The 12,678-nt window shown below is 44.4% G+C and overlaps 1 protein-coding gene across 1 annotated transcript; it reads right to left on the reverse strand.

The window, feature by feature from the left end:
- Nucleotides 1-10,757: 10,757 nt before the first annotated feature.
- LOC139561852 (histone H2A-like) lies at nt 10,758-11,144 on the reverse strand. The gene has a single exon (XM_071379166.1). The coding sequence runs from the start codon at nt 11,142-11,144 to the stop codon at nt 10,758-10,760; it is 387 nt and encodes a 128-aa protein (XP_071235267.1).
- Between the last annotated feature and the right edge of the window lie 1,534 nt (nt 11,145-12,678).

Consider the following 12,678-nt stretch of genomic DNA (forward strand, 5'->3'; position numbering starts at 1 on the left):
TCTATCATGGCTGACTAGACATTCTTTATCCCAACAACATTTAGACCAAGTGATTCAAAACAACATTAGCTTTCAGTGCAGTAACCTACAGAAGAGCATGGCAGAGAAACAGACATTCATTCTTCAGTGAGATGTGTTTAAACCATACATTTCCATTCAGTGAAAGGTGTTTAAACCATATATTTCCATTCAGTTAAAGGTGTTTAAACCACACATTTCCATTCAGTGAAAGGTGTTTAAACCATACATTTCCATTCAGTGAAAGGTGTTTAAACCATACATTTCCATTCAGTGAAAGGTGTTTAAACCATACATTTCCATTCAGTGAAAGGTGTTTAAACCATATATTTCCATTCAGCGAAAGGTGTTTAAACCATACAAGGCAGACAGGCAGAGTAGATGAATGCATTGAAAGAACCTGCATTTTCATCCGGATATTTTCTGTTTTTATTTGTTGGTTTACTGCAGGCTATTTTCACTTAGTTGACAATTATAGGCCTATTGCTACATTGACCTAGACTATCTCTTAGTTCTATGCGTTCATTTCTTTAGCTGCCAACGGCTCAATGTCAATCAACGTGTCCATATGGTAGAGGCTGGTGCTCTCCCATCAGTGGAATTTTAACTCTAGGATTTGTATCATTTTAATTCCGATGTATTATTAACCACCTGACAATGATTTTGGGAAACGAAAACGTTATTATTGTAATTAAACTGTTTCACGAAAATTCTCAAATTAAAATAATAACAGGCAAAGAGATCGGTAGAAATGGTAGGATAAATTGTAAGCTTCCCCAAACTTGAAACTCACGCGCTGCCTAGGAATAGACAGTTGTGAACAGAGCTCACATTTCTTTGTACTGTGTAACTACAAAGGAGGTGTATGTGAGTGTAAGGATCTGGGTGTAGTTGGTGCAGAGGAGTCAGGCGCAGGACAGCAGAGATGAGTAACACAAGGAACTTTACTCAAAATGTCCAAATACATGAAGTAATACCAAGCCCTCAAACATCGGACCGAACTTACAATGAAACAATCACGCACAAAAACATGGGGAAAACAGAGGGTTAAATAATGAACATGTAATTGGGGAATTTAAACCAGATGTGTAAAACAAAGACAAAACAAATGGAAAATGAAAAGTGGATCGGCGATGGCTAGAAGGCCGGTGACATCAACCGCCAAACGCCACCCGAACAAGAAGAGGGACCGACTTCGGCAGAAGTCGTGACAGTGAGAGAGAGATAATGAGAGGGGTGTTGTCACTAAGATTGTGCCTATTAAAACTGAGCACAAATGGACATCTATGCGATCCATCGCAGAGAAAAGCATTCACCTCAAACCAGCACCAGCAGGTGGAAAGCACCACTCACTGTGTTGCTTGCTTGCTAGACTAGGGCTGCTGGGCCTAAACATAAGTGTTTGACGTGGAAAGGAGCAGGCCTGCGAGAGGAAGACGAGAGAATATAATCAAAGTACATTTTATTTGTCACATGCGCCGAATACAACAGGTGTAGCTCTTACAGTGAAATGCTTACTTACAAGCCCTTAAAGAAAAAGAAAAGTAAGAGATAAGAATAACAAATAATTTAAGAGCAGCAGTAAATAACAATAGTGGGGCTATATACAGCGGGTACTGGTACAGGGTCAATGTGCGGGGGGGCACTGGTGTCAAGGTAATTGAGGTAATTATATACATGTAGGTATAGTTATTAAAGTGGCTATGCATAGATAATAACAGAGTGTAGCAGCAGCGTGCGTGGGGGGGGGAGATGCAAATAGTCTGGGTAGCCATCCACTTGACTAGATGTTCAGGAGTCTTATGGCTATGTTGAAGCTGTTGAGAAGCCTTTTGGACCTAGACTTGGCGCTCCGGTAGTGCTTGCTGTGCGTTAGCAGAGATAACAGTCTATTACTAGGGTGGCTGCAGTCTTTGACAATTTTTAGAGCCTTCCTCTGACACTGCCTGGTATAGAGGTCCTGGATGGCAGGAAGCTTGCCCCCGGTGATGTACTGGGCCGTACGCACTACCCTCTGTAGTGCCTTGAGGTCGGAGGCCGAGCAGTTGCCATACCAGGCAGTGATGCAACCCGTCAGAATGCTCTCGATAGTGCAGCTCTAAAACCTTTTGAGGATCTGAGGACCCATGCCAAATCTTTTCAGTCTCATGAGAGGGAATAGGTTTTGTTGCGCCCTCTTCTCGACTGTCTTGGTGTGCTTGGACCATGTTAGTTTGTTGGTGATGTAGACGCCAAGGAACTTGAAGTTCTCAACCTTGTCCACTACAGCCCCGTCGATGAGAATGGGTGTGTGCTCGGTCCTCCTTTTCCTGTGGTCCACAATCATCTCCTTTGTCTTGATCACGTTGAGGGAGAGGTTGTTGTCCTTGCACAACACGGTCAGGTCTTTGACCTCCTCCCTATAGGCTGTCTCATCATTGTCGGTGATCAGGCCTACCACTGTTGTGTCATCAGCAAACTTAATGATAGTGTTGGAGTTGTGCCTGGCTGTGCAGTCATGAGTGAACAGGGAGTACCGAAGGGGACTGAGCACGCACCCCTGAGGGGCCCCCGTGTTGAGGATCAGTATGGTGGATGTGTTGTTACCTACCCTTACCACCTGGGGGCGGCCCGTCAGGAAGTCCAGGATGCAGTTGCAGAGGGAGGTGTTTAGTCCAAGGGTCCTTAACTTAGTGATGAGCTTTGAGGGCACTATGGTGTTGAACGCTAAGCTGTAATCAATGAATAGCATTCTCACATAGGTGTTCCTTTTGTCCAGGTGGGAAAGAGCAGTGTGGAGTGCAATAGAGATTGCATCATCTGTGGATCTGTTGGGGAGGTATGCAAATTGGAGTGGGTGTAGGGTTTCTGGGATAATGGTGTTGTGCTTCCCTTTGTAGCCCTGCCACATCCGACGAGCGTCGGAGTCAGTGTAGTATGATTCAATCTAAGTCCTGTATTGACGCTTTGCCTGTTTGATGGTTCGTCGGAGGGCATAGCGGGATTTCTTATAAGCTTCCAGGTTAGAGTCCCGTTTCTTGAAAGCGGCAGCTCTACCCTTTAGCTCAGTGCGAATGTTGCCTCTAATCCATGGCTTCTGGTTGGGGTATGTACGTACAGTCACTGTGGGGACGACGTCCTCGATGCACAGTGACTGACTCCTAAATGCCATCGGAAGAATCCCAGAACATATTCCAGTCTGTGCTAGCAAACAGTCCTGTAGTTTAGCATCTGCTTCATCTGACCACTTTTTTATAGATCGGGTCAATGGTGCTTCCTGCTTTAATCTTTGCTTGTAAGAAGGAATCAGGAGGATAGAGTTATGGTCAGATTTGCCAAATGGAGGTTGACGGAGCGCTTAGCTGTTCAGAATGCCATGTTCCTTATTTGATATAGTTCTTATTCCCTTTTCGACAAGTTTAGAATTGTAAACAAATAGAAAATAGTGGAAAACTATTGCGAGCACCGCTCCAAATTACTTGATATCCACCACAAGGGGGCGAAAAGAGAGGGGAGGGACAGAGAGGAAGAGCGAGAGACCCGATTTAGCTAAACTAAACTCTAAACAGCAAGGGCATGTCCAACTCCAAACCCCCACAACTGAGTAAATAAGATCATGAGCAAAACATGTTCATGTATATCAATAATGCAACAGAAAATAGTTTTTCATTGTTTTTTATTGCAACACCAATTATTTCAGTTTTACCATCTCACCACCAGGGGGTGCTGGAGCACCTTGTAAAGTAATATGTAATGTACATAAGTCTATCAAGTAAACCACAAAAGCAAATACATGTACAACGTAGTAGACAACCAATCATTATAGTGACACATCGCACGCTCACAAATCCACACAAATCACTGTATTTACAACAATCCTCTCCTGAATGCGATCCACAATGTCATCCCTACATTGCGCCACATGGTGGCAGTATTGCTATGCATAAAAACTGGGCAACCAACTCGTCTGCCAAACAAACAGAGGGGTATTCAGAGGTGTGGGGGAAACACCATTCGCACTGCAAGTCAGTGGGTTAGGAAAGGGTTTCCCAAAAGGACAGGGTCCCCCCCCGGGACATTTTGCTGGACATTTTCTTATGGGCTACATTTGGCTAAATTGCATCGGCCACAAATCTTTTAAGCTATGAAAAAGGATGTTTTAATTCCCGTGAAACGAGGCCAAATCAATATCTCATCTAGCCTGTTTAAAGGGGCAATGCAAGTTGCTGTATTTTCAATAATGCAGATTATTTTACTGTAGTCCTCTGCATATATTATTTATGGACAATCAGTCACCCCAGTAAAACCTACTGCCATGCAACATAATTAGCCAACAAAGTGACACATAGTCTATAAAAGACAAATGAAATTCAACATCAACAATAACCAAAGCAATTTTTAGACCTGTTTAATTTATTGGAAATGCAACAATTTAGCATCACAACATGCCCCCACACACACAGGCTTATGAGGATTTATGGAGAAAATGATCTACCCAATATTTACATAATCAATAGAATTTAATCCAGACATTCACAATCATAGAAACCTGAGTAGAGAGTGGGTCTCTATCTCTCCTGTAAAGTGAGAACCACCCACCCCCACACTCTCTGTTGTAGGATAGGTAGAGAAGTAACATTTGGGGGCATGTAGAGACAGGAAAGAGTGAGAGCAGTGGGTGGGAGGTCTTAAAACTGCTAATTGACTGTGTTTGTGTCTCTCCAGTCTCTACGACCCACTGTCCCTGATTATCAACAGCCCACATGCAGGATAGACAATAGAAATAGAAGCTGTAGAAGGGGATGCCTGTTCTACTCATTCTAATTCTGTGAATAGAACACTGTAGTTGTCTCATTACAAACGTTGGGATCTACCACAGTGTCATGTTTGATGTGTGTTTCATACGTCTTTGCTGACATGAGCACTCAGGGTAATATGATATCGGTCTCTCTCTCTCCCATACACACCCCGACACATGCACACACACGCATACACACACAATAGAATAATAATCTTCAAGGGGCCCATTTTATTGATTTATCTTTTTATCTTTAAGCCATTTAGACTATAATGGATAGAAGCCAGGGCAACTTATCCCATCTCATTATATTGAGGAGTCTTTTCATTGTACTTCAATATCAAACACATGTCCATTTCTAAATATACCCCCACTAAATAGAATGCCTTATTACAGTAATACGACCCTATACTTTCTGCATAATGTTCACAGTAATTTAGCTATTTTTATCATGATCTTCTATTTCCATTGGGTGTGAGGATGAGAACACACATACTTCATTATGATCTGCTTTCCTGACAATTTATTGTTCCATAATGTCTGACCCTAGTGCCCTGTCTCTCCTCCAGGATGTACCACTAACCACCGTGTCCCCTCTAGTGACTGGCCCTTAGTGCCCTGTCTCTCCTCCAGGGGGTACCACTAACCACCGTGTCCCCTCTAGTGACTGACCCTAGTGCCCTGTCTCTCCTCCAGGGTGTACCACTAACCACCGTGTCCCCTCTAGTGACTGACCCTAGTGCCCTGTCTCTCCTCCAGGGTGTACCACTAACCACCGTGTCCCCTCTAGTGACTGGCCCTAGTGCCCTGTCTCTCCTCCAGGGTGTACCACTAACCACCGTGTCCCCTCTAGTGACTGGCCCTAGTGCCCCGTCTCTCCTCCAGGATGTACCACTAACCACCGTGTCCCCTCTAGTGACTGGCCCTAGTGCCCCGTCTCTCCTCCAGGATGTACCACTAACCACCGTGTCCCCTCTAGTGACTGACCCTAGTGACCTGTCTCTCCTCCAGGGTGTACCACTAACCACCGTGTCCCCTCTAGTGACTGGCCCTAGTGCCCTGTCTCTCCTCCAGGGTGTACCACTAACCACCGTGTCCCCTCTAGTGACTGACCCTAGTGACCTGTCTCTCCTCCAGGGTGTACCACTAACCACCGTGTCCCCTCTAGTGACTGACCCTAGTGCCCTGTCTCTCCTCCAGGGTGTACCACTAACCACCGTGTCCCCTCTAGTGACTGACCCTAGTGACCTGTCTCTCCTCCAGGGTGTACCACTAACCACCGTGTCCCCTCTAGTGACTGGCCCTAGTGCCCTAAAGTAGGCTAGTGCATTATGTAGGGCAGGGTTTCCCAAACTAGGTCCTGGGACCCTCCCCTGGGTACATGTTTAGTTTCTTGCCCTAGCACTACACAGCTGATTCAAATAATCACATTTAAATGATGACTTAGTTATTTACATTTTACATGTACATTTTTGTCATTTAGCTGATGTTATTTTCCAAAGCGACTTACAGTTAGTGCATTCATCTTAAGATGAATTAAGAAGGGACAACCACATATTACAGCCATAGAAAGTACATGTTTCCTTAATAATGTAGCTATCATTAGAGTCAAGTGGGTCAAGTGCAAATGCTGGTTAATTATTATTATTTTTTATAATTGGGGGGGTCAAGGTGAGGAGCTGGATTATTTAAGATACTGTTTGAAGAGGTTGGGTTTCAGATGTTTTCAGAAGATGGGCAGGGACTCTGCTGCCGTATCTTCTAGGGGGAAGCTGGTTCCACCATTAGGATGTCAGGACAGAGAAGAGCTTGTGTCGTGCTAGGACAACAACAATACATGTGCACCGGGAGGGCCCCAGGACAGAGTTTGGGAAATCCTGATGTAGGGAACGGGGTGCCATTTAGGAGGAAAGCACAGTCAGTTCTATTCTGAGACTGTCCTGTTGTCAAAATGAATAACATTTGAGGCTCAATAAATAAGTGAACAGCAGCACTGAATAATACATGGAACATGTCATTATCTACAACAATGGTGTGACTTGAGTATTATGTTTCAGGCATAGTCACTGTAGAGTATGTGTGGATTAGGGCCAATAAAAAAATTGATACATGATGCATTGTGGAGCCTACTGTAGGTTACACCTCTCAACCAGTGACATATGGGCTTTTTAGGTGAGCGCTGATGTCGCCCTTTGATAAGCATTGCCCACTTTGTCAAAGGCAGGGGTGAATAATATTTTGCTTGTCCATTCCCAGCGCCTCTCCAGGGTGCTGTTGGAGAGATGCATCTCTGCAGCGTTCCACCAACGTTCATTGAACAACATGATCTAACATAAATCATGTAGCAGATAGAGGATATGGTAGAAAGAATATGTGGCTTTTTCTGTATCCTACAGCCTGGATATAAAATGTATGAAGATGTAGGACACTTTTACATCATGCAGGTTTTCCGATCAAATAGGCTAATAACCTAAATGGCACTAAAGCTGTCATGTTAACAACATATCCTATAACAGGACAGGTCAAAGTAAAATGGACAACATGGAATGGACAATCACAACTGTTCTCCAGGAGTTTCACCCAACTGTCATGATCAGTGGTTTGAAGTTTGTATTTCTAAATTTCATAAGCTTATCATAGCAAAAAATAAAATACTTCTGCCTTTCCTGCTGTGTAAACACATTGCAAATAGGCTTGTGGTAACTCCTGATAAAGTTAGGTAGCTGGTGTTCAGAGCTTAAATAGACAAATTGATTAGTCACAGGAATCAAGCCTAATAAAGCCAACTTTACAAATGGTGGGCCAACCACATGGATGGTCATTCAGAAAATTCCACTGGGGGCTGACATGGTAGGCTACACCCCAGCAAGCACGAGCCGACATCTTTTGGGCGTCTTTTTTGGTCTTGTCCGGACGTCGGTAGGATTATCATAAAGTTTCAGGCAACACTGTAGGCTACACCTCTGTAAGGACAGACCAACGCTGACGCCTTTTGGACGTCTTTTGGGTGCAGTTCGGGAGCGGACTTGATTTCTACCTCCACTTTTGGTCCAGTCAGGACCAAATCTGAACCAATCATAGACGCCTATGTTTGGTTCAGATTTTGTTCGGTCTGGACCAGCCATGATTTGGCCCAAACGTAGACATCTATAAATCACTTATTGTCACGGATGTCTTCGTCCTCCTCATCTGACGAGGAGAGGCGAGAAGGATCGGAGGACCAATACGCAGCGAGGTAAGTGTTCGTCATTATTTAATGAAAGAAACTGAACACTACAAAAACAACAAAGTGTGTGTGTGTGTGTGTGTGTGTGTGTGTGTGTGTGTGTGTGTGTGTGTGTGTGTGTGTGTGTGTGTGTGTGTGTGTGTGTGTGTGTGTGTGTGTGTGTGTGTGTGTGTGTGTGTGTGTGTGTGTGTGTGTGTGTGTGTGTGTGAGAGAGAGAGAGGGGGGGACGAGGGAGCGAGAGATACCTAATTTGTTTCAGCACATTCAAAATGAACTTTACTGCTAAGAATAATAGTAAATAAGCGTGTGTGTGTGTGTGTGTGTGTGTGTGTGTGTGTGTGTGTGTGTGTGTGTGTGTGTGTGTGTGTGTGTGTGTGTGTGTGTGTGTGTGTGTGTGTGTGTGTGTGTGTGTATACCAGGTGGTGCCTGACACCCCACACATGTAGAGGAGGCTGCCCAGCAGGTTGTCCTGTGCCAGCTGATGCAGAGATCCCAGCATGCCCACTGCTGCCCTTTCTCCTCCACCTGACCCCAGCAACGCTATGTTAGAAACATCCTCCTGAGAGATGGGGAGAGAGAGACAGACAGAGACAAAGAAAGAAAGAAAGAAAGAAAGAAAGAAAGAAAGGGATCAAATCTAGAGAATTTCACATCAGTGTCCCATCATATTTTAAATAAGAAAGAGGGGGGGGGGGTAATAACAGGCAGACATGTGGGTGGCGGAGGGATCCATATGTAGATGTATGTGTAGAGAGCACAGCGTTAGAGAGAGAACTAGCGCATGCGCGAGAGAGAGTGATCAAAAGAAAGAAAAGACTGGACTACCCACTAGTTCACAGTCAATATCCTGTCTGTTCAGCCACTCCTTAATCAAAGTCTTCCTCTCCGTCACGTATTTTCTTTCTTCATTATTGATGGAGTGAGACAGACGCACAGTCTGATAGAACGAACGAAACAGACAGAAATAACTCTGTACAGTATATTATTTCATAATGATATCATTTGGTGAACTAAAGTGTTGATAGCTAAGGAAAACGTGTTATTCAATATCTTTCATCGAACCATAATCAAGCCATAACACTTCTAAAGTAACATAGCATTTCAATAACACGTTTTATTTGGAGATAAATAAACATAATTCTGACAGTTTATACTCTCACTTTGTAACTAAAGTATATTTTGATCCTTCATTCTGGATGCATATTCATATATATGTATTACAGTACAGTGTGGTATGTTGCAGACTAATGTCATCCATCTTCACAATATAGAAGAGGACATTTGTCTGAAAGAAGCCACACAATATTATAAAATACCTTCTTATTGAAATGAGTTTTCTGTTGCCTTCAATACTAAGTTCACCAAATTGTATCATAATGAAAGTAAACTTACTTAACTATGTTTATGTATAGTGTAAACACTCATAAGGCAAGAAAGTCATCAGAATATGAGGATGACATTAGTCTGTAACATACCACACCGTACTGTAATACATAACTATAAATACGCATCCAGAATTAAGGAATAAAATATACTTTCCTGACAAAGTGAGAGTATAATATGTCAGAATTATGTTTTATTTATCTTAAATAACTTTTAATTGAAATGCCTGGTTACTTTAGAAGTGTTATGGCTCAATTAAAGACATTGAATAAAACATTTTTCCTTAGCTATCAACACTTCAGTTCACCAAATGATATCATTATGAAATAATATCCTGTACACATATTTTTTTCTGTCTCTTGTTCATTCTGTCAGACTGTGCGTCTGTCTCACTCCAACAATGATGAGGAGAGAAAATATGTGACGGCGAGGAAGACTGATTAAGAAGTGGCTGAAAGGTCAGGGTATCGACTGTGAACTGGTGGGTAGTCCTGTCTTCTCTATCTTTCAATCACTCTCTCTCACACATGTGCTCTTTCTCTAACTACATATGGATCCCCCCTCCCCACTCGCATGTCTCCAGCTCCCCCCTATCTCTCTTATATAAAACAGTGTATGATGGGACACTGATGTGAAATTCTCTAGATTTGATATCTCTCTCTTTCTGTCTTTCGTCCTCTCTATATCTCTCTCTCTCATACCATCTCTCAGAAGCATGTTCCTAACATAGCGTTGCTGGGGTCAGGTGGAGGAGAGAGGGCAGCAGTGGGCATGCTGGGATCTCTGCATCAGCTGGCACAGGACAACCTGCTGGGCAGCCTCCTCTACATGTGTGGGGTGTCAGGCACCACCTGGTATATATATATATATATATATATATACACACACACACACACACACACACACACACACACACACACACACACACACACACACACACACACACACACACACACACACACACACACACACACACACACACACACACACACACACACACACACACACACACACACTGGGAGTGACAGATACTGCGATAATACGCAGGAGACACTTAACTGTTGCTCAGTAACACTTAATTAGTGTTACCTCCTTGGGGAACAGGAGTGGTAGGATTGTTTGGGCGTATTTGCTTATACTGAACAATACCAGTAGACCTACACCTATGCCCATTTCACGTTCGCTTGTACCAACATGAAATGTCACTTGCCTCATCATTTTTTTTAATGTCACTCAATCCTCAGTGTCACTCAGCATTCCTGATGTACCTTAAATGCTGCTACAGTATATACAGTATTTGCCCTGACTGCCATGTAAATACTGTGTAGTCAAGTTGCAGCCGCAGTAGCGATTTTACTTGGCTTTGACGGCCTTCTCAGTCTTCTTGGGGAGCAGCACTGCCTGGATGTTGGGCAGCACACCACTCTGAGCGATGGTCACGCCGCCAAGCAGTTTGTTCAGCTCCTCGTCGTCACGGACGGCCAGCTGCAGGTGACGGGGGATGATACGAGTCTTCTTGTTGTCACGGGCAGCGTTGCCGGCCAACTCCAGGATCTCAGCAGTCAGGTACTCGAGCACTGCTGCCAGGTACACTGGTGCGCCAGCGCCCACACGCTCGCCGTAGTTGCCTTTGCGCAGCAGCCTGTGCACACGGCCCACGGGGAACTGGAGTCCGGCACAGGATGAACGTGTCTTTGCCTTCGCCCTGGCCTTGCCTCTGGTTTTGCCTCTTCCGCTCATATTGGTAGCTTCAGTATGCACAGAAAGTCTTCTACTTCCGGCGCCGACAGAGATGGCCGCCTCGCTTCGCGTTCCTAGGAAACTATGCAGTATTTTGTTTTTTTACGTGTTATTTCTTACATTGGTACCCCAGGTAATCTTAGGTTTTATCACATACAGTCAGGAGGAACTACTGAATATAAGAGCAACGTCAACTCACCATCATTACGACCAGGAATATGACTTTCCCGAAGCGGATCCAGTGTTTTGACTTCCACCCAGGACAATGGATCTGATCCCAGCTGGCGAACCTAAACAACGTTGCCGTAAAAGGGGAAAACAAAGCGGTCTTCTGGTCAGGCTCCGGAGACGTGCACATTGCGCACCACTCCCTAGCATACTACTCGCCGATGTCCAGTCTCTTGACAACAAGGTTGATGAAATCCGAGCAAGGGTTGCCTTCCAGAGAGACATCAGAGACTGTAACGTTCTTTGTTTCACGGAAACATGGCTCACTCGAGAGAAGCTATCGGAGTCGGTGCAGCCAGCTGGTTTCTTCACGCATCGCGCCGACAGAAACAAGCATCTTTCTGGTAAGAAGAGGGGCGGGGGGGTATGCCTTATGATTAACGAGACGTGGTGTGATCATAACAACATACAGGAACTCAAGTCCTTCTGCTCACCTAACTTAGAATTCCTCACAATCAAATGTTGACCGCATTATCTACCAAGGGAATTCTCTTCGATTATAATCACAGACACATCGATGGCCCTGAACGAACTTCATTTGACTCTATGTAAACTGGAAACCACATATCCTGAGGCTGCATTCATTGTAGCTTGGGATTTTAACAAGGCTTATCTGAAAACAAGCCTCCCTAAATTCTATCAGCATATCGATTGCTCAACCAGGGCTGGTAAAACCCTGGATCATTGTTATACTAACTTCCACGACGCATATAAGGCCCTCCCCCGCTCTCCTTTCGGAAAAGCTGACCACGACTCCATTTTGTTGCTTCCCGCCTACAGACAGAAACTAAAACAAGAAGCTCCCTCGCTCAGGTCTGTTCAACGCTGGTCCGACCAATCTGATTCCACGCTTCAAGACTGCTTCGATCACGTGGATTGGGATATGTTCCGCATTGCGTCCAACAACAACATTGACGAATACGCTGATTCGGTGAGCGAGTTCATTAGAAAGTGCATTGGCGAGGTCGTACCCACAACAACTATTAAAACATTCCCAAACCAGAAACTGTGGATTGATGGCAGCATTCGCGCGAAACTGAAAGCGCGAACCACTGCTTTTAACCAGGGCAAGGTGACCGGAAACATGACCGAATACAAACAGTGTAGCTATTCCCTCCGCAAGGCAATCAAACAAGCTAGGCGTCAGTATAGAGACAAAGTAGAGTTACAATTCAACGGCTCAGACACAAGAGGTATATGGCAGGGTCTACAGTCAATCACGGATTACAAAAAGAAAACCAGCCCCATTGCAGACCAGGATGTCTTGCTCCCAGACAGACTAAATGTGCTCGCTTTGAGGACAATA

Source organism: Salvelinus alpinus, chromosome 31, assembly GCF_045679555.1.
Source record: "Salvelinus alpinus chromosome 31, SLU_Salpinus.1, whole genome shotgun sequence".
NCBI classification, from domain to species: domain Eukaryota; kingdom Metazoa; phylum Chordata; class Actinopteri; order Salmoniformes; family Salmonidae; genus Salvelinus; species Salvelinus alpinus.

Bases quoted from the DNA above. Each gene is read 5' to 3' on its own strand.
- LOC139561852 (XM_071379166.1), bottom strand. From the start codon at position 11,144: ATGAGCGGAAGAGGCAAAACCAGAGGCAAGGCCAGGGCGAAGGCAAAG.